This window comes from Chelonoidis abingdonii, chromosome 7, assembly GCF_003597395.2.
Source record: "Chelonoidis abingdonii isolate Lonesome George chromosome 7, CheloAbing_2.0, whole genome shotgun sequence".
In the NCBI taxonomy this organism is placed as follows: Eukaryota; Metazoa; Chordata; order Testudines; family Testudinidae; genus Chelonoidis; species Chelonoidis abingdonii.
Window position 1 is genome coordinate 83,083,478 of NC_133775.1, and position 20,593 is coordinate 83,104,070.

At 41.5% G+C, this 20,593-nt stretch overlaps 1 protein-coding gene and 1 long non-coding RNA gene across 3 annotated transcripts in view; both read right to left on the reverse strand.

Moving 5' to 3' along the window:
* The window catches only part of TENM2 (teneurin transmembrane protein 2), an 851,854-nt gene extending 846,318 nt beyond the window's left edge, over positions 1–5,536 (reverse strand). For both annotated transcript variants that reach the window (XM_075068078.1, XM_075068077.1), the window contains exon 1: positions 5,293–5,536. In XM_075068078.1, coding sequence (XP_074924179.1) covers positions 5,293–5,518 — 226 coding nt within the window. In that variant the 5' untranslated portion in view covers positions 5,519–5,536. The remainder of the gene's footprint in view (positions 1–5,292) is intronic.
* A 5-nt stretch (positions 5,537–5,541) lies between these two features.
* Positions 5,542–20,593, reverse strand: part of LOC142047116 (uncharacterized) — a 753,995-nt gene continuing 738,943 nt past the window's right edge. Inside the window, exon 6 of the long non-coding RNA XR_012656296.1 lies at positions 5,542–5,567. This is a non-coding gene — a long non-coding RNA (uncharacterized LOC142047116). The remainder of the gene's footprint in view (positions 5,568–20,593) is intronic.

The following is a 20,593-nucleotide window of genomic DNA, read 5'->3' on the forward strand; positions in this document are numbered from 1 at the left end:
TGGCCTGCGTCCACTAGCCAAAGAGTTTGGCCCACATGGTAGAAAAGGAAATTCAGAGCCCATTGGAGGGAATGAAGTATTCCGGGTCCGCCTGTTGCAAGTAGTGGCTGTGGCTTGGTCTGCCAGATGGATTAGCAGTCCCAGAAGGCCTGGAGTTAATTGATAATGCCAGTCGGATGACGAAATGGTTGCAGAGTCTGTTAGCTGATGTCTGTGGGTGGTCAGGTTACTCCTCAAATTGATTTGTAGCTCCATTGGCAAACCTTTCTGAAGAGATCTTGGAGTTTTGAAAATCCATCTGGTATTGGCAGTGGAGGGGGAAGAATAGTAACGACCTTCTCAGTATTGGGATCAGTGGTACATCAGGTAATACTGGTCAGAGCTGGGGTTAATTGATGCCTGAGGAATGGGAGGTGCCGCCAGTGGCGGTCAAAAGGATTTGACTTCGAGTTAGTGTTAGTAGAGTACTGCGGACGCTGCCGAGGAAATGCCACGGAGACCAATACTGCCATGGTGTTGGAACAAAGATAGCAGTGCCATCTCAGGTGAACACCCCAGGAGGTGGGATCTTGAGTTGTGTGAACAGTTTTCCTGTGTCCACGGGGGACATGACTGTGAGGGTAGAATCCGATTGCACTGGCCACAGCAGCTGTGTTCAGACTCCTGCTCACTGGAGGAAGGCTGCTTGACCGAAGTCATTGTATAGAGAGCCACCCTAAAAAAGGGCGAGTGCAGGTAGGTTGAAATGGAGGTCACTTGATGGGTAATTTAACGTGGGCAGTCTTAGCAAGCACATAAAGATCCTGTGAGGAAACCCAGGTGGACACGAGTTATTTGTCTGTCATGCCAAGTAGCGTCAGTAATGCTGTGCCACAGATGTTGCCATCTATTAATAGGCCGGCTGCGGTGCCTCCGGCCTCCATCGGTGCGAGTGTTGGTGTAGCATTTCAGTTCAGTCGCACCGATAGGGTGCCACAAATCGAGGCAGGCAACTGACAGCCTGTCGCCTCTGCACCAAGAGCCTCGCGCTGCCGCGCGAAAGCAAGCGCGGGTTGTAGCACAAGTACCGGAATACCGTCTCCGCTCAACACTCAGGCGGGAAACTGACGAGCTGTAAGAATGATGAGCTACAGGAGGAGGTTAGCAGCTGCAAGTTTTCCTCTTGATTTGAGTTTCTCTTTTCAGCTGTCTTCTTAGTTTTTTGAGATTAGCTGGTTTGGAGGCAGAGTCCGCGCCAGGCTGAGGCAGACTGCAGGATTTTTGAAGTAGAAAGAATTTTAACTTTAACTCCCTGTCCGGTCCCAGCTCTATGAGCTAACCTTAGTGCCAGTGAGGGCATTTCTGGGCTAATGATGACTGTCCCCCAATGCTTTTATACACTTTAGAGTGCCCACATAAGAAAGGATAGATCCTTCAAGAGGAGCAGCGCTTAAGCCTTGGAGCCAGATATTTGAAGCGGCTGACAGAACGAGAATTTTTTTTTTTTTTAACTAGTAGGAAGAAAAGTAGGTAACACTAACTAAGAGCTAAGTAACCAGAGAAAAAACTGGCTAACTACAGGTATTTTAAGATGAGGAAAGAAATATTAAGGAGTCTGCTGAGCTCCGTCTCAAGCCGGGGGCGGTAGAGAAGGAACTGAGGGTACCGGCCGCGCATGCTCTCTAGCGACATATTCAGGGTGAGTGACAGGTTCTAAACATGTGTGGTCGGTAGGAGTACTGCTGTAAAAATCTCCAATCAAAGGCGCAGGGGCGCACCGACACCTAAAGTGGAGCACCCACAGGGACATCTCTCTCGAAGAACTTATGTGCAAATTCTTCCATAGTTTATAAAGTCATAGCTGGCCATCAGTGCCAAGTAGTTAGAGATATGGAACTGTAGTCCAGCTGAGGAGAAGACCTTTCAATCCATGAAGTCTAGTCTCTGGTGGTGTTGTTTGGTCCACTCTGACACAGGCTGTATTACCAAGGAGTTAGAAGAAGGTGTGAAAATAAAAATTCTGACCGTTTGAGGGGGCGGGGAGGAATGTAGTATCTTTTCTCAGCCCTCTTCAGGATCAGTGCACATGTTGCCGGGGTATGCCACATGGTGTGCAATAGCTGAAGAACAGTGTTAAATGGTAAGGCCACCCTTGCCAGTACTGATGCATGCAGAATGCCTAACAATTGGTGCAGACTGCCCTGCACCTCTTCCAGTGGGATCTCAAGAGCATTGGCTATTGTCTGTAGGAGTTCTTGAATCTGAAGATAGTCGTCTGGAAGGGAGGAAGGTGATGATGACACACTTGTATTTGGAAACGAAGGGAACCTCTTCAGATCAACTGGAGCTGGGCTGATCGGTGCATCATCAAACTCCATTGCTGGATGTCTACCGGATGAAGGGCAGGGCAGTGAAACAAGGGAGTTCTTTGAAGCCAAACGAGACTGTTCTGAAGGCGTATATTGGGGCCATGAGTTCCAATATGGCCAACCTGGTTGATCCTGCTGCTGTTGTACTTTGCCAAGGAGCCAGACACCAGCTTCTTGGGTAACGCACAGGAGGAAATGCCACAGAGCCATTGGAACCCTCCGGTAGTCGTGTTCCCATAACAGAAGCGGTGGACTGTGCCCAATGTCCATATCCTCAAATTCAGAGGAGTCACGGTCCTGCATTAAAGGTGGTACCGACAGAGCCATCAGAACAAGATGTATTGGAGAAGTACAGCCAGGAGGTAGATGTATTGCAGGAGATGGAGCCCTCTGCAGAGGTGAATGGACTAGGACACATGGAGACCTCATTCCTTTCAGGGCAAACAGTTCATGAGGGCCAGAAGTGCTTCTGAGGGCAGGTCTACACTACCTCTAAAGTTGATCTAACTTGTGTTCCTCAGGGGCATGAAAAAGACACTCCCCACCAATTATGCAAGTTACAGTGACCTGCACGCTATATCAGTGGGAGATGTTTTCCCGCCAACATAGCTTCTGCTTCTCTTGAAGGTGGAGTCATTATGCTGATAGGAGAGTACTCTCCTATTGGCATAGACCACCTTCACCAGATGTGCTACAGTGGCACAGCTGCATCAGTGCAGGTAATGTAGTGCTTCTAGTGTAAACCTTCCCCCAGTCTCCCCAGAGTCAATGGTACCTGGTCTATCGATGGGACTAGAACCAGTAAAGGCACCTGTCTCAGGACTGACCATTCATGGGATACAGTGGAGCTGGAGCAGGCTGGCGGGCAGTGCGGCCTCTTATTCTTGTGCTGTAGAGAATAATCTCATGTTGTTAGGGAGATAGGATTCTATTAGACTGGTAGCCTTAAAAGGTAGAGGAGTCCTAGGTTAACATGATATTTACTAACAGATTTATTTCCTCCTTGGGGGAGTAAGAAGACAGGGCATATTAATAAGTTCAAGCTGCCTAAATCCACTCAAACGTTACATACTAAACCACATCTAATTCTTCATGTGGAACTGATTTACTTTTTAGCTCCCCTCTATGCAATTTTGGGGCAAGTGACAATCTAATGAAGCAAAAGATTCTAATGAATCTTGTTATAGGTCTCACTCCCACTCTGAACTTTAGGGTACAGATGTGGGGACCTGCATGGACACTTCTAAGCTTAATTACCAGCTTAGATCTGGTATCGCTACCTCCATCCAGAATTCTCAGTGTCCGGATCACTCCCTTTCCCCTCCCAAAACCTTCCCCTCCCTGGTTAGCCTTGAGAGACTCCTTCACCAATTCCCTGGTGAGTCCAGATCCAATCCCTTGGATCTTAACACAAGGAGAATTTAACCATCCCCCCTTCTTTCCCCCACCAATTCCTGGTGAGTCCAGATCCAATCCCCTTGGATCTTAAAACAAGGAAAAATCAATCAGGTTCTTAAAAAGAAGGCTTTTAATTAAAGAAAAGAAAGGTAAAAGAAAGAAAAAAAACAACTTCTGGGAGACAGCATATCAGCTAATCTCACAGACAATAACTTGAAAACACAGGATATTCCCCTGGGCAAAAATCTTAATATACACAAGAATACCCAAATTTGATAATTCCCTTAATTTGCACCAAGACAAGTACAAAAGAAAATAAACATAAACCTATTTATTCCTTTCTAAAATTTACTACTCTGATAAGAGACTGGTTCCTTGATCTTTTCCACTCTAGCTGAAATGAAAAATTGACTAAACAAAGGAAACTTCCCTCCTTCCTTTTGAAACATCTTGTTTCCCCATTGGTTCCTCTGGTCAGGTGTCAGCTAGGCTAGGTGAACTTCTTAACCCTTAACACGTAAAAGAGGCATTAACCCTTAGCTATCTGTTTACGACAAATCTAATGAAGCAACGACTGCTCATCTGAAGCAATGTTTACATGTCCCTCCCCCTCACCTGAAAACACACACAATTATGCTGTGTTTCACTTTACTAAGACAACTCACAAAATAGAAGCAGAAACATGTTCAGTGAGGAACTAACCGAAAGAGAAATATTTTAAGCTATTTCTTAGAGAAGTTTAGATTCTCTTTCATTCAGTAGAATTTAGATAGATATTTGAAGCAAACAATTTTATATTGCATATTCAAATTGCATATATGTTAATGCAAAGGGAATTGTGTAAAATTGAAATTTAATATGAGTTTTAGAATCTCAGTGAGGTGCTAATATATTATAGCCATTTATTAATTATGTGTTTCCTCCTGCTATTTGTGTTATTAAATGAAGTATAACCCAACTGCAGTGACAAAATGAAGCCAAAAGAAACAGCATTCTATTTCTATTATACATGTTAGAAACAGGGGAGAAATTCCAAGGTACCAGATTAGTAATTACTGTATGCTAATCACAATGTTTTACCCATTTTAGTAATACAGCCAATCTATCAAAGAAACAAAAAGCAACGTGAAAATGTCACTATTATACCTAAAACTAATACAGATAACATACTGTAAGGTCATAATATTTGCCAATATATGACAAATATGACAGCTGGTTAGGAGTCATTAGTGCTTCTCTATTTAAAATATATGTTAACACAGTGATCTAGGTTTGCCTCACTTACAGAAGGTGACTTCTGACAGGATCGGAAGCCTAAATGTTCCCAGCTTAATGTGACAATGGAAAGGAATGAATTTCCTAATAGAAAATGCAACCCTGTTCCTGCTTTAAACAGGTAGAATTACAAGCATTATCCTTTCTCCATTTTACATGCATTTCTAATGCTACTGGCATGCAGACATATACATCACTGACAGCGGCTAGTGTACCAGGGATTATTTGGACCAAAAAAAAAGGAAAAAAAATTGTTGTGCCTTACACATACCTTGTCCTGGAAACTCGTCTGACTCCCTGTGAACTAGGTCAGAAACTCTATTTCCGTAGTGCATTCTGGTGTCATGATCATAGGCCTTCAATGTCTCACTTGAGCTATAGGACTTCTGAGTTGGTACTCGGCAGTCCTCACTGTCCAATGAAGAACTTGTATAGTGGCATTCCTTCCCACAGCGACCTCTTGTTAGAGAGCGGTGTCTTCGGTCTTTTATATCCATTATTCTGAGTCAGGTAGAAAAAAAATCCTGGGGCTGGTCACTCTACCACCTAAAACCAAAAGATAATAAAGAGTGAGAATTGGATATATAATATGCTGTGACATTTCACTTTTCTTCACTTGTTCAGAAACACAAAGTGGGCAAACTTGATGGGAAATAAGACCTTGACACTAAGTTCCTTATAAACTTACATAAACTGACTTTAATGGGGGAAAGACAAAAAAGGAAATGGATTTAGCTGTAAGATTTGTTTCATTTAAACTATGTTTTAATAAAAGAGTTTAAAAATTGATAAAAAACTACTGTAATCTTTCTGAATGCACTTTGATAACACAAACTCTGACAGCCTGACATTAGCTCTTGCAATGAAACAGTACAAAGAAAAAGAGATTCAAACCAACTAATTTCCTTTTGCTGCAGGAGGGCCTGGAATGTGGAGTGCCATATGAAATCGACAATTAAGATTGAAGCATGCAAAGACAGTTACAAACATACGGCATTACTATTCAGCATTTATGAATTACAATGGTACACATTACATGCTGTGACCATGTGAGTGTACAGCAAGGTCTAGAACGGAATAATTACGGGTTTCTTCTTTACCCATACAGTCCCCTCCACCGTTCCTAACCCCCCTCCGTCTCTTTTAAATAAATAAAAAATGTGTGTTGAAAAATTTCTCAATCTGCCATTGCAATTGAGCAAATCCGTATTTACACCACATAAGAAAAAAGACTTTCTGGACTGTCATAAGCATAAGTCCCAATTCTGAACCTTAGCGTCCAAAATGTGGGTGCCTGCATGAACCCTCCAAGCTTAATTACCAGCTTGGATCTGATAGCGCTGCCACCAGACAGGAATCAGTGCCGGCCTCACTCTGGTCTCCCCAAACCTTCCCTGGGGGACCCCAAGACTCAGATGCCCTAAGTCTCACAACAAAGGGAAATAACCCACTTCCCTTCTCCCTCTTTACCTCCTCCCAGTCTTCCCCTCCCTGGGTTACCCTGGAAGATTACTGTACTTAAACTCCTGGAATTACAAAACAGAGAGGAAAATTCACCTTTCCCCCTCCTTCTTGTCCCTCCTACCAATTCCCTGGTGAGCTGCAGGCTCAATCCCCCCTGAGCCTCCACTAGGAAAAAATCCAACAGGTCTTAAAAAGAAAGCTTTCTATAAAAAGAAAGAAAAAGACATAAAAATGGTCTCTGTATCAAGAAGACAATATACAGGGTCAATTGCTTAAAAGAAAACATGAATAAACAGCCTTATTCAAAAAGAAATACAATTTAAAACATTCCAGCAACTACACACATGTAAATACAAAAACAATATAAAAATCTATATTGTCTTATACCTATACTTACAACTGGGAAACAGAAGATTAGAAAGCCTGAAGATAGAGAGATCCTCTCTCAGAGCCGAGAGAGCACTAGAACAGAACAAAGAACACACACCCAAAAACTTCCCTCCCTGAGCTTTGAAAATTCCGGTTTCCTGATTGGTCCTCTGGTCAGGTGTTTGGTTCCCTTTGTTAACCCTTTACAGGTAAAAGAAACATTAACCCTTAGCTACCTGTTTATGACATCGACGTCATTTGAAATTGTTAAACTGTTTGATCCTAAAATAAATTTGTCTTGGATGGCTAGAAACACTATTTGATTTTACTCATTTGTGTATATATATATATATAAACATATATGTATACACACAAATGAATAAAATCAAATAGTGTTTCTATACATGCACCCTTTACCTAGACTTACCATGCTTGATACAACTATAAAATACATACCCAACAATGTTTATCAATTGTACTTCCTGAGTTCTCCAAAGGAATTAACTTTGTTACATTCCACATTTTCTAACTTAAGGAGGGGTCACATTGCTTCCTTCTGTCATTTGTAGAAGTGGATGCCTTCGCTTTATGTTACCAAATTACAGAAAACTTGTTTTCAAACCGCTGTCTAATTAACTAACACTATGAGCTCTAACTGTTCACTTTGCAGATTATCCCACTTCTTGGGCAGGCTAACTTGTTAATCACTGACATCCCATCTCCATTTTTAATGTAAACAAGTGCGCAACTTTCCTCATATGAGCAGTGGCCCACTGAAGACTGATTACTTATGTGAATAAGGTTATGTATGACCATACATGTTTGCAAGATCAGGGCTTTAGTCTGTAATAAACTCACCACTGCAGAGTAGATCTGATTGGTCAGTGGAGCTGGTAAACCAGATAAATTTCTTCCCAGCATTCAGACACTAACATTTATACTACTTTTGTTGTTTTCTTTTCTATATTTTGCTCTCAAGAGGAGGAAGTTAGGTAACCAGGAGAGCCAGCTGTTTTAAGACGCCTACATGTAATTTGCAATCTGTGAGCTCTGAAATATAAAAACATGCTCCCCCCACACACACATATTGTTCATGTTTATAATTACAATACATTACAGATAAAACCAAAAACATTCCTTCCCCCCAATCCTTTTTTCCCCTGAGTACTGCTGCTACCTGGACTAGAGCTAGTGCATCAGGTTAGACTGTAAAAGTTCAACAAACAGATGATTCAAAATGTTCTATAGTTTTCTTGTTTTTCTGTACTGTCTGTGGTTTGTGTGGCTAAGTGCACTTTTGAATATATGAATTTTTAAAAACTTGGCAGCATTAAATGCTCAAACCTGCAGCCATTTGCACACTTGCTTAATTTTAAGCACAGGAGCAGTTTCAGTGACTTCAATGTGTCTACCTACATTTTCCAAATTTAAATGCAAGACCTAAGTGTTTGCAGGATTGGGGATCTTTGTTTACCACCCATACACAACACCACAATCAAATGCATTACTAGTGCATTTAACCACAGAAATAGGGTATTCAGACAGTGTGCCTCCTAGATATATTCAGCCCAATGTGCATTTAAAACCTGTTACACATTAACATTTTTCTACCTATAGGTTCAGAGTAATTAATTTGTTTTTTCATATTGATGGTTCTAATACATATTAAAGTTCTCTGATTTGGTTTCCACTGTTTGCAAACAAAAAAAAAAACATTTTCCTGAATACTATAGTTAATAAACATTTATAATATCCCTGTGACATAAGAGTATTTTTATAAATTTAAGTTCTCTTAGACAGAGAAGACTTACTGAAAATGTTCTTAAATAAAATGTCTATTAGGTTTTAGGTATATGTGCTAAGGATATGAAAATAATAGGAAATATTGAAGTTTGGAAACGGTTAGTTCCAAAAAAATTTGTATTCAACCTACTTAATGAAAAATCTCATTACAAGAAATAGGTGCCCGCTGCTTATCCCGACCCTGCCAGCCTGGACTGGCTGGAGGCGAGGGGGAAGTGGCAGAGTCAGCACTGGTGTTGGGACGGCAGGTGGAGTGGGGAGGAGAGCCCAGGGTTGGGGCGGCAGGGGGTGCAAGTGGAGGGGAGAGCCCAGAGCTGGGGTGGCAGGGACGTGTAGGGGGAGCCCAGGGCTGGGGAAGGGCTGTGGGGGACAGCCAAAAAATTTTTTGCTTGGGGTGGCAAAAAACCTGGAGCTGGCCCTGGAGGAGATGCAAGTTCCCCAAGTATAGTGCCCTTCACTGAAAATGCCCCACTATCAGCTCCTGCTTAAAACAGAGGAATTACAATGCCAAGCACTAAGTGATCTCAGCTTTCTTGGTTTCACACCAGAGACACAGAACCAGATTCTAATTTTGCTTATACCACTTTTTCTTTGGTGTCACCTCACTAACTTCTATGGGATAACTCCTGATTTTTATCATAGTGTAAATGAGATCAAAATTAGTCCTACCACTCTAACACAGGCCCAAACCATTTTAGGGTTTTAATTTGAGCAGAGGAGCAGACAGTGATAACCACTCAAACTCCAGCGATGAAGACTGCTTTGTATGGCAGATACCTGTGCCTGAACAGATTAGCTTTGGGGTCAGAAAGGTTCATACCCAGAAAAACTGGGAAGAGCCTACCAGTTGAGAGCAAGAACAGCAAGCATTTTGATTGGAAAAGAATGTGCTCATTTTACAATTGGTAGTGAGAAGTAATGATGATTCACACAACCCTTTGATGAGTTATTAAGGGGGCAACATAACAGAAGCCATTTGGCCTTGTCCATTACTGCAAACAAATTCAGAGCGATCACCACTCTCGCCTAGAGAAAGAGCACTAAGGATATCTAAGGAATTTTGTTCTTGAAAAGCCTTATTGCAAGCAGCTTTAATTGGTTCCTGCATTTTACACATTTAAACATTTTGATCATCACAGTCTAGTAGTTATAACATCTAGTTTTCACCATGACTCTCTTGCCAGAATTGGATTTTCCCCCATTTGGAAAGACTAAGCTGATTGAAAAGAAGTCTTCATAATTATAAAATGAATTGAAATAAAGTTGATAGCCATTTTCCAAGTTAGTAAAGGAGTTAAAACCAACCACCTTGTTTGATATAAAGGCTGACAAACTTACACTATGTTACCAAGCAAAACAAACATAAATGGGCTGTAGTCATGCCTAGATTTGTTTCCCCAGTACACCTAGGTTTGTTTCTGGGGAACAGAAGGATAAAGGATATGAAAGGAATAGAAGATGATGTGCGGAATAGAAAATGAAAATGACACCTGGGACAGGTCTTTGTATTCCTAAAATTCTTGAGGTCCAAGATTTAAAAAAAACAAACACAAAACATATTTTCCCCCTCAGTATAGTTTCCTTGTTTGCTTGGGGGCGGGGGAGGGAACAACACAACTAAGAGCAATAGAAGTTTGCACTTACATAGTATCTTTCATCTGAGGAACTCAAAATTTATTTATAAAATATTAATTAAGCCTTATAAAAGCCCTGTGAAGTAGGTTTGTATTATCCTCATTTTACAGATCAAACAACTAAAGCACAGAGGGGTAAGTGCCTTGCTCAGGGTCACACGAGTCAGTGACATACCTGGGAATTAAACCCAGAAGTTCTAACTCTCACTTCTCCACTCTCAATAGAGTTATCTATACAGTTTGAGCATTTTATGTAGCATGATAAAAAGGAGGAAAAATCACATAACACAATACAAACAAGCTAAACATTCATTTACTATGATGTTTTAATTTGTGTAGCTGAATAAATCCATGAAAAAGATTTAAAGCTCAAATGCAAGCTGGTCATTCTAAACATTAAATTTCCTAAAATTTGCCTGAAAAATGCAGTGTTGATAATGAAGATGGAAAGAATCATTGCAGGATTAACACAATACAGTTAAGCATGCTTTAATGATTTTGTATAATCATGTCATCAGATAATATTTTTGAATCAAGAAACAACTGTCTAAATAATTTTTTGATTAACACCTTGATCAAATTAACCAACATCTATAAAAGTCAGATGGATCTAAATGTCTGTGCAACGAATGATAGATTTCTTCATTATTTCATTGTTGATCATTCTCCTTTTTCTGTCAGCTCCTGGGGTGAAATCCTTGCCGCAATTAAGTCAGTGAAAGTTTTACCCTTCACGTCAATGGAGCCAAGATCTCATCTCGGGTTTCTACAAATCTCTGCTCACCTGGCCATTATCCTACTTTTGCTGAATGTACTTTCACTAGCACTTCAGTTCCTTCTATGCCTCTTCATCCGCCTTCTTCTTTGAACTCACCATCATCCCCCTCAATGCTCTCTCAGACACTTCATCCCAGGGTTCAGCTACCTTTATTATGTAGCCAGTTCCCACATCTTTCCCCTTCCCAGTCTTATATCATCCACCTCTTGTATGCCCAGACGCCAGCACAGACTCCATGGACCAGATTCTAAACTCAGCTCAAGGTAAATCCAGAGTGACTGTATTCAAGTGAATGGAGCTGCTCTGCTCTTACACCAGAATTAGGTCCAGTCTCTCCAAAAGTGAATTTAGATTCCCTCCTAATTCCTCTCTGTTGCCTCCATTCTATATCAGATGTGACCCAAGGACCTCTTGATGACAAATGGCAAAGGGCACAGTGACATGTAAGGGTTATAGGTATTCCCGGGGTCTGATATTTACATTCTGTTTCACTAGAGTCAGTCACATTATGTTTCTACTGAAGGCCTGTGTCACACTGATCATAATCTTTGTGAAATGCGCATACAGATAATATGGAAGGAGATAAGAACATAATTTCTAATATATGTACATAAGGCCTTACAGTTAAGGGCAGGTCACTCTGAAGTAGTGTGCCTTGAGACTGAGTCCACTACAACAGAAGATGGGAGATACTTCTTTCTGTGTTTACCCAATCTATATTATATGTCCTACCATGGAAGTCAATTCAGCATTGACTCAGTGTGCAATGAAGATGCTGCAGAGGGAAGAAATTAGCAGGTAGGGTGAACACACCTTGTTTTACACGTGAAAAACAAAGGATTGGTCTAACATTCCTAGGGATACAGAAAGATGTCCAGCCATCCTTCATCTTGGGAGACAAGTTGCCAGAGGTCTTGATCTAGTGAAGGGGTTAGAAAGGGTGGTCTCAACTATCCTGGTGGAGAAGCACGGTGGTAGTGCTTTGGGTAAAGCACTACCATATTAGACAAGAGGGTATCTTACTAAGTAAGTTTAGGCTATAGAACACACACTGATTTTATCTGTAATCCTTTTCTCCAATATTTCTGTTTGCTATCATTTGAATCCTTGTTCTTTGTTAAATCAACTTATTCAAATTTTCACTGTAAACAGATTCATGTTATGTGTCTAGGTGTGAGCTGGTGTCTAGGGAGTAACTAGTAAGCTGCAGTGTACTGTTCCTTTGGAACAGCGGTTTGGTAATTTTGCGAGTGTTCAGTGGATAAGCAGCTTGGCACTCCGCGGGATGCTCAGAGGACTAAGGGGTTGGAGTGGATCTAACACTTGGCCAAGGATGTCAGGGAGAAGGCTCCCTCATAGTAAGGGCTGATGGTAGTGCAACTGTCATGTCTCCCAAGGTCACATTTTTTAGATTAGTTTATATTTTCCAAATTATATGTAATCCTTGCCAAATTGCAAACACACAATGCCTGATGCTCCCACATACATTGTGTATTTGCACTTATACCTAGTGTATGTGTGCAACAATGCACATGACAATATGGCACATGCACAAATCAATCGCTGCATCCACCCCTTTAATATCACCAAAAATAACCTTATCGTTCTTATTCTCCCTGCTAAAACACATCCATGTAAATGCCTTGATTGACCCTCTCTTGGACTAAATTTAGCTCTCTCTCTCTTCCAGGCTCCCCTCAATTCAGTTCTGTCCTGCTAGTGCAAATAGGACACAATCTTCTTCAATTTTGCTAGTTATTTTTCTCTTTTCTTTGATCATTTGCGTGCCTTTATTCATGCAGACTAACAAAGGTTCTACAATCAGAGCTCCAGAGAAAAAAAAATGTGTATATGCTTCATTCCAACTGTAAGCATCACTCACTTATTATTTTAATGAAACTTTTTTTTTTGGTCAGATGAAGAATCCATGAAGGGCCAGCTACTCCTGTACCCCAGATCGTAAGGGCTCATAGACACATTCCAGGAAGGGGCTCTAATGCAACATCAGGTCTTCATTGAAGAGACTGTCAAGTTACAATACATGCCAAAACTCACCTAATGTAATGAGCATACAAAGAGCTAAGGGAAGTTACTAGGTCTTCAAATTTTAACCAAATGCCACAATTGATACTGCATACTACACTTACACTATCCTCCCTAGGTTTGTCCAGCAAGCACACTCTGCCCTCTCCCTTTCCTCATAAATACTTCCTTTCAAGCCACTTCTCTCCTCATTTTCCTCCTCAAGTTGTCCATACCCTTAATTAACAGAATGGCCATGCTGGGTCTTGTCTTTGTTGGCCTTTAATAGCTTTGACTATATTCTCTGGGGCAGGGATTTAGCAGATACGATTTAGTGTCATAAATTTAATCAGAATAAAATATTGGAATAAAAAGACTGATTTAAAAGGAATTCTTAGATTTCAATGGAATAAAGAATAAAATACCCATTTACAAAAATAAATGGAGCCCATTCAACTTGGCTTTGAAAGCAATGAAAAACTCGCACAAAAGGTTCCTTTAGTGTATATAAGCTATTAACCACATTATTCTGAGTTCTCTGCCCTTTATACACATAAAATTTATCAAAAAACAACAGTTTCCTACTGGGATCCCTCGTTTTAAAGGTTAAAGGTAGTTTGACCAGAAGTTAAAGGGAAAAGAGAGGAATGGAACACAAGGGAAAGAAGTATTACTAAGCCATGTGATGAATATGTTATACCTCAATAGAATTTTTTTCAAAATTAGATTTGCTAAAAGAAAGTATTCCCTAGATTTTTAAATTCTACATCACTTCAATGGTATGTATTATGAAATTCAACGTAGGCATCAAGGGATTAAACACTCAGTAGTATGAATATGACACTAAAATAGATGCGTCTCAGACAAGAAAGAAACAATACTCTGCATTTTTATTCCATCTTGCAGCCAAGGATAATAGAGTACGTATGCAAATTAAACTACACATAAGTGGATATTAGTTAATATAACCTTTCTACAGAAGGATAAATTGTGGCCCAGAAACCTAAGCAAGTTTTCCAGAGTCACACAGCAAATTAGCAATAAGAGACAGGAATAGAATCAAGGTGTTGCTGTCCAGACTCCTCTTCTAACCAAAAGACCAAACATTCCTTCTCAAGATAGAAGATTTGCCTATAGCCATACAAAAAGTGTATGCAAAAATAGAGTCAGAACACAGGAGGTTACTATGATTAGCAGAGTACTGTATTATAAACTTAAACAAGAAAACAAACACCTCCAGTAAGTCAATGGTCATGTCTGTTCCAGAGCCTGGAAGGAAGCAAATAGATGCTAATCATGAAAAATCTGTCCAGACATTACAGCAGGAGACAAGCACAGCTCGGAGTAGAAGGCAGTACCGAACCAAACTGCTGTAGAGAAAACTCTGGGAGGCAATGTACTTCAAGAATTTGTAATGCCTCCTGATACTTAGGGGAAATGCAGCTGCTGCACGTACATTCCCTCAATAAAGAGAAATTGGCAGCCACGGGCTAGGGCCATCGGCCTCTTTACTTCCCCATCCTGGTCTTCTTTATATATTAGTACCCAAACTGGCTGTAGTCCAAAGCTACCCTTGTGCTTAATGATGTGAAAGAACTTTAAGTATGGAGATCTACTGCATAGGAGATGCAAATACTTTTCCCACTTTCCCATACCATAGCTTGGAAAAATTCATCAATAATGACAAGGACAAATGATGATACTTTACCTATATCCGCTTGATGACATTCAAGTTCCTATACCATACCTGACCTAAGCTTGGTTAGAAGAAAAGACAAGACACCAAGAATCATTGCTTCCAGCAGTTAAGGACATTTTCAAACTCTCACCACTTAGCCCCTTGTAAAAGAAGATCAACTAAGGCATGTAACTTTTATTCAGACCCATCAAGAGGTCCTTGCTCTCCTCTACCATCTGAGACAATGAAGAGCAACAAGGACCTTTTTTCATTTGGTTTCCAGCTTGGATTGCAACACTGAGTCAGATCCAACACAGACAACACTCCCATATGGCTTCCAGATCCAGACTGGACTTCATACCATTAGATTCTATCTACACTACAGCCTATGTTGGCATAACTTACATTGCTCAGGGATGTGAATAAACCACCATCCGAGCAAAATATGTTACACTGGCATAAGTGCTCGTGTGCACAGCACTATGTTGGCAGGAGAGCGTATCCTATCAACATAGCTTCTGCTGCTCTTGGGAGTGGTTTTATTACATCGATGGGAGAGCTCTATCCCGTTGGCATAGAGCATCTTTACCAGACGAGCTACAGTGGCGCCCCTACATCAATACAGCTACACTGCTGCAGTGCTGTATGTGTAGACATGCCCTAGTACAAAAGGCACTCCAATTCTACACCCCTAGGTTGACCCTACAGTGTCTCCATGTTACCTCAGAGTTTGAAGGCAACAAGTGAGATGGATCTTATGCCACAGAGAATGTGCCCCTTGTCAAACTTGTCAACACCTGAGTTCAGGGTTCTGTGTTTTTCTTCTAAACACATGCCCATTAGATGGCAACCTCACTAATATTTAGAAAGTGTTAAGAACTGCATTCTTTGAAATATTCTGCTTAGATGCTAAAGATATCGTTATCTCTTGCAATAGGAAACCCAGAATTAAGAAATTTAAGAAAAAAGTTTTAAAAGAACTATATTTGCAAAGTATAAATCTATTCTACTATTCCAACCAGGTAGGTTATGTTTTTGAATACAAGAGCCATTAGACATACGAAGTTCAGTTTTGATTCTTCTGTTAATAATGGGACACAATGTACATTGCACAGAAAGGGAAGACATTTTATTTAAAGAAATATCACACAGTAACACCAGATTTGCTTTCAAGCTCAACTATCAGGTTAAAAATAAAAAAAAAACAACTCAAATACTTCTCATTCCAATCCTAAATTCTATTATGTTTTCAACCCATTGCAGAACTTTTTCCAATATTAAAATTGTTTAAGAGTCTATCAATAAATCTTTTACAATTTTAAGGTTATGCTGTTATTAACATTGGAAAAATATCTAGTGATACAAATATAATAGATTCAGTCTAGAAAATAAACAAATAAAATGAAGCCATGATGAAAGGTTACTAAGATTAAATGTAATGCACAGTGTAAAAAAGGCATTTGTAAAATGGCAAGTTTCTCCAGTCCTAACATGGGAGAAGCATTCAATAAGAATACGAGGGAGTGACTCAGTGCCAATGCCTACATGTAGGCAGGGTGCAGGTGGCCAGCAAACAAAACCTATACTGTTATCATATAGCCATAAAGACTACATAGCAAGCAGCTGAGCTGTTTACACACCATGCGACACACAAGTAGAGCAGTTAAACAAGATGTATACTGTTTCACTTTATTTACATGGTAAGCACCACCAGGGAGTGGAGAAAATCCAGAAACAGAATTCTAAAGCAAAGAGACCATAAGAGCATAAGAAACAACAGTTAACAAAAACAGCAGTCAAAGTTCCCAAGACACTATCACAAGCTCTTACTTTCCAAACATGTAATTTCATAGTGCTGACTTTGAAACAATTCTTAAAAACTAAAAAAACAAAAGAAAATAATCCATCAGCATGCATCACGATGGCACCATCATACGTCTAAAGAACAGTAAACAAGTCATGAAGGAAAAATATAACCCAAAACACCCAAGAGTCCAACTTTTCAATGGTCACTACAGAGTTCCAATTTCACATAAATCAATTCAGACATATGCTTCAGTTTCCATTGAGAGTCTTTACAGCAGTTCTGAAGCACAGCATTCATTTTTGCTCTTTCTCTATGGGCATGTGGACAACAAATATTTTTTCATTCATATATATTATATATATGACCAGTTTGATTGAAATAGTCTGCATTAAGACTGAAAAATTAATTTGTTTACTATAAACTGTTTTAGCTACCAAGTCCTTTAACTATTACCACTCATTTCAGAATTTAGTACAGACAAGGAGAAGATGTGTAATCCTGGTCTCATTGAAATCAACAGCAAATGAACCTCGTGCAATCTCAAAAGTGTGGAGGGGTCTTTGGCTGGACCAGCAGGAAAAAGAGATAGTGGCTCTTTAAGGATCCCCCACTCCGCTGAGGAAGAAGAGAGGAATGTATGAACTGAGCTGATGGATTGGCCAGTGGGGATCAGGTAAGCCATTGTCCCCCATGAACCCAGTGGATGATATATAAACCCTGTCTCTCTGGCATGAGTCTTCTCCGCACCCAGATTAGCAGCTCCTATCCTCTCAGCCCCAGGATTAATTTTAGTTTGCAGAAACTCCTTTTGTTAGCGGCCATAGTTACTGGAAGGCAGCAAAAAAAAAAAATGAAATTCTGTTTTGTGTTAGGGAAACTGGCGTCTCTTTAGAATGTAGCTAAGGAGATCAATGGGCGGCTCTGTTTCCAAGTCTCTCTTAAAAATTTGCTTGCAAAAACTGGCAGAACGCTCAATTTCATTCCCAAAACTCCTAATTTAAATGTTCAGGGTAGCTGCTTGCTAAGTTTCAAGCATGCCTTTTACATCTTTGCTGCTGAGACTTTTCAGTTTCTCACCCACCAAAAAAAGCAAACCTTTTCCTGACTCCATCATGCTTATGCATCCTGTTGTCCAATGGTGTTGATACTGTGTCTAACGGGATTGAAAACCTGGCACTCAAAAAAAAAAAAATTGGGACGGGGGCTGAGAGGGAAATCTGATGACATTTCATCCTTTGCAAGTTCATCTGCATTATCTTTCTCCTTCAAGAACACTGTTCTTTGAACTATGTGGATATTCCTAACATTTCAGTCCGTGAAGCAGCAGTCTCCTCAATGCAACAAACTTCAACCCCATAAGAAGTGTTCATTTGCAGGCTGTCAGTTTCCAATTTAAATGTGTGTGTCATCTTGATCTTGCCTACAGAATCAAAAAACAGCTAAACCTGATTTTATAGTGGATCGATTGCCTTTACCCAGGCTGGCCATCTTGTTGTGTGCTTTGCCATTCTAATGTAATGCTAATATGTTTTTTCAAACACATCCCAACTACTAGACATGGAAAAGACAACTCCAAAAAACACAACAACTTGGTTCCCCATGTCAGGAGCTTCTCCAATGAGATTCAGTGAGAGGGCATCACATGTGATGAAAGATGCATACTGATTTATGTGCTAAATTCAATTTTGAACATGTTTGTATGCTGCAGCCATATTAGCTTTGTCATTGCAGGGGACAACAGGACTAGCAGCCACAGCTAAACCATCTTTTGTCAAGAATCAGAGGGGTAGCCGTGTTAGTCTGGATCTGTAAAAGCAGCAAAGAGTCCTGTGGCATCTTATAGACTAACAGACATATTGGAGCATGAGCTTTCATGGATGAATACCCGCTTCATCAGTGCATCCAACGAAGTGGGTATTCACCCACGAAAGCTCATGCTCCAGTACGTCTGTTAGTCTATAAGGTGCCACAGGACTGTCTGCATCCTTTTGTCAGTTTCTCTAAAATAACCTCCATAATACTCTGAGCTCCTCTGGCATGGATTTCACTGAAATCCACAAAATTCTGAATGACTTTCACTCCATCTTTCAAAGTATGAACATTAACACCTGAGGCGTTTGTTCCATTTGGGAAAGGTCTGGAATGGAATCACACATAACAGAGAAGTAGTTAGCTTTCTTAACCTTGTTGAAAATAGTCTGCTGTACTTTTCTTGATCCTATAATAAATTAATTTTGAATTTGGTCTGATAAGTACATCACCATTGCAATACCAGAACTAATAGCTTCCACATGATCTTGCAACATACTATCATACCTTGGAAGCAGTTCAAGTAAACCTAAAGGTTACCATTATGGTATCTGTCTAATTTCTCAAATGAACATCTCAAAGCTAGTCACTTCTGACCCAAGTACAGAAAACTATGCAAGAGATGACAAAATAGTCTGCCACATGTAGGGTTGCCAACTTTCTAACAGCACAAAACCAAACATCCCTGCCCTGCCTCCCACTCACTCCATCCCCCCTCCCTTGGTTGCTCCATCCCCCCTGCCCCTGTTGCTCCCTCCATCGCCGCACCTTCGTTCTCTTTCAGCGGGCTGGGGCAGGGGGTGGGGTGCATGGGAGCGAGTGCTCTGGCTAGGGGTGCAGGCTTTTGGATGCGGACAGGGATGAGGGACTTGAGGTGTGGGAGAGGACTCCAAGATGGAGCAGGGAATTGGGGAGTCGGAGGGTGGGGTGTTCCTTACTGTGGTTCCCAGGAAGCGGCCACCAGGTCCCTGTGGCCCCTAGATGCCTAGGCAGCCAGAGAGGCTCTGTGGCACTACTCATTGCCCTCACACCCACAAGCACCACACCCGCAGCCAGTGGGAGCTGCAAACCCGACACTTGGGAAGAGGCAGTGCGTGGAGCCTCCCTGCGCCTAGGGACTGCAGGGATCTAGTGGCTGCTTCCAGGAGCTGCATGGAGCCAAGACAGGTAGGAAGCCTGCCTTAGCCCTGGGCCCCCGCTGCATTGCTGACCAGTCGTTTGACAGCCTTGTCGGCGGGGCTGACCGGAGCCACCGGGGTCTGTTTTCTACCTGGCAACCCTAGCCACATGTCCTTCTGAATCTGATAGCAAGTCTGCATATCTTTGTCTGCTGTGCAGGTCTGGGCCAGTCTCCAGCAGTCAGCCAGGCCTCTGCTCTGCAGCATCTGAGTGTTTCAGTGCATCAGTCTGGTCTTAAGAGAGCTGAGCCCTGGATAATCTGCCCCTTCCAGGGTTCATCAATCAAGCACAAATGAAGATAACCACAGATGAGATGTCCTACAGATGGAATATGAGTACAGAGGCCTTCAGAGGGCTCCTCTAAAACTTGGGGCCTCAACTAGGTTCACAAGCTAACAGGGCCGGCGCTTCCATTTATGCGACCTAGGCGGTCGCCTAGGGCACCAGGATTTGGGGGGGCGGCATTTTGCCACCCTCAGCGGCAATTCGACAGCAGGGGGTCCTTCTGCGCTCTGGGTCTTCAGCAGCAATTCTGGGGTGGGTCCTTCACTCACTCCGGGATCCGCCACCAAAGTGCATTGAAGACTGGGAGCCACGGAAGGACCCCCCAGCTGCAGAACTGCCGCCAACAACCAGGAGCACCGAAGGACTCCCGCCTAGGATGCCAAATACCCCAGCGCCGCTCCTGCAAGCTAGTATCCAAGAATAAGCCCATCATAAAGGCATCAACAAAAAAAGTACTCCTTTCCTTCAGGGAAGAGTTACCTTTAGTCAGGCCTTGCTCCAGAAGCTAAGGACTACACACTTACACTCCTTATATCAACTGAGCTGAATCTCTCCCTTTTAAGCTGCATCTAGACAGACTTACGTTTAGTGCTGGGGAGGTGCCGGTGGTCATGGTACATGTAGGTACCAATGACATAGGGAAGGGTAGGAGAGATGTCCTGGAAGCCAAATTTAGGCTTCTAGGGAAGAGACTGAAATCCAGGACCTCTATGGTGGCATTCTCAGAAATGCTCCCAGTTCCAT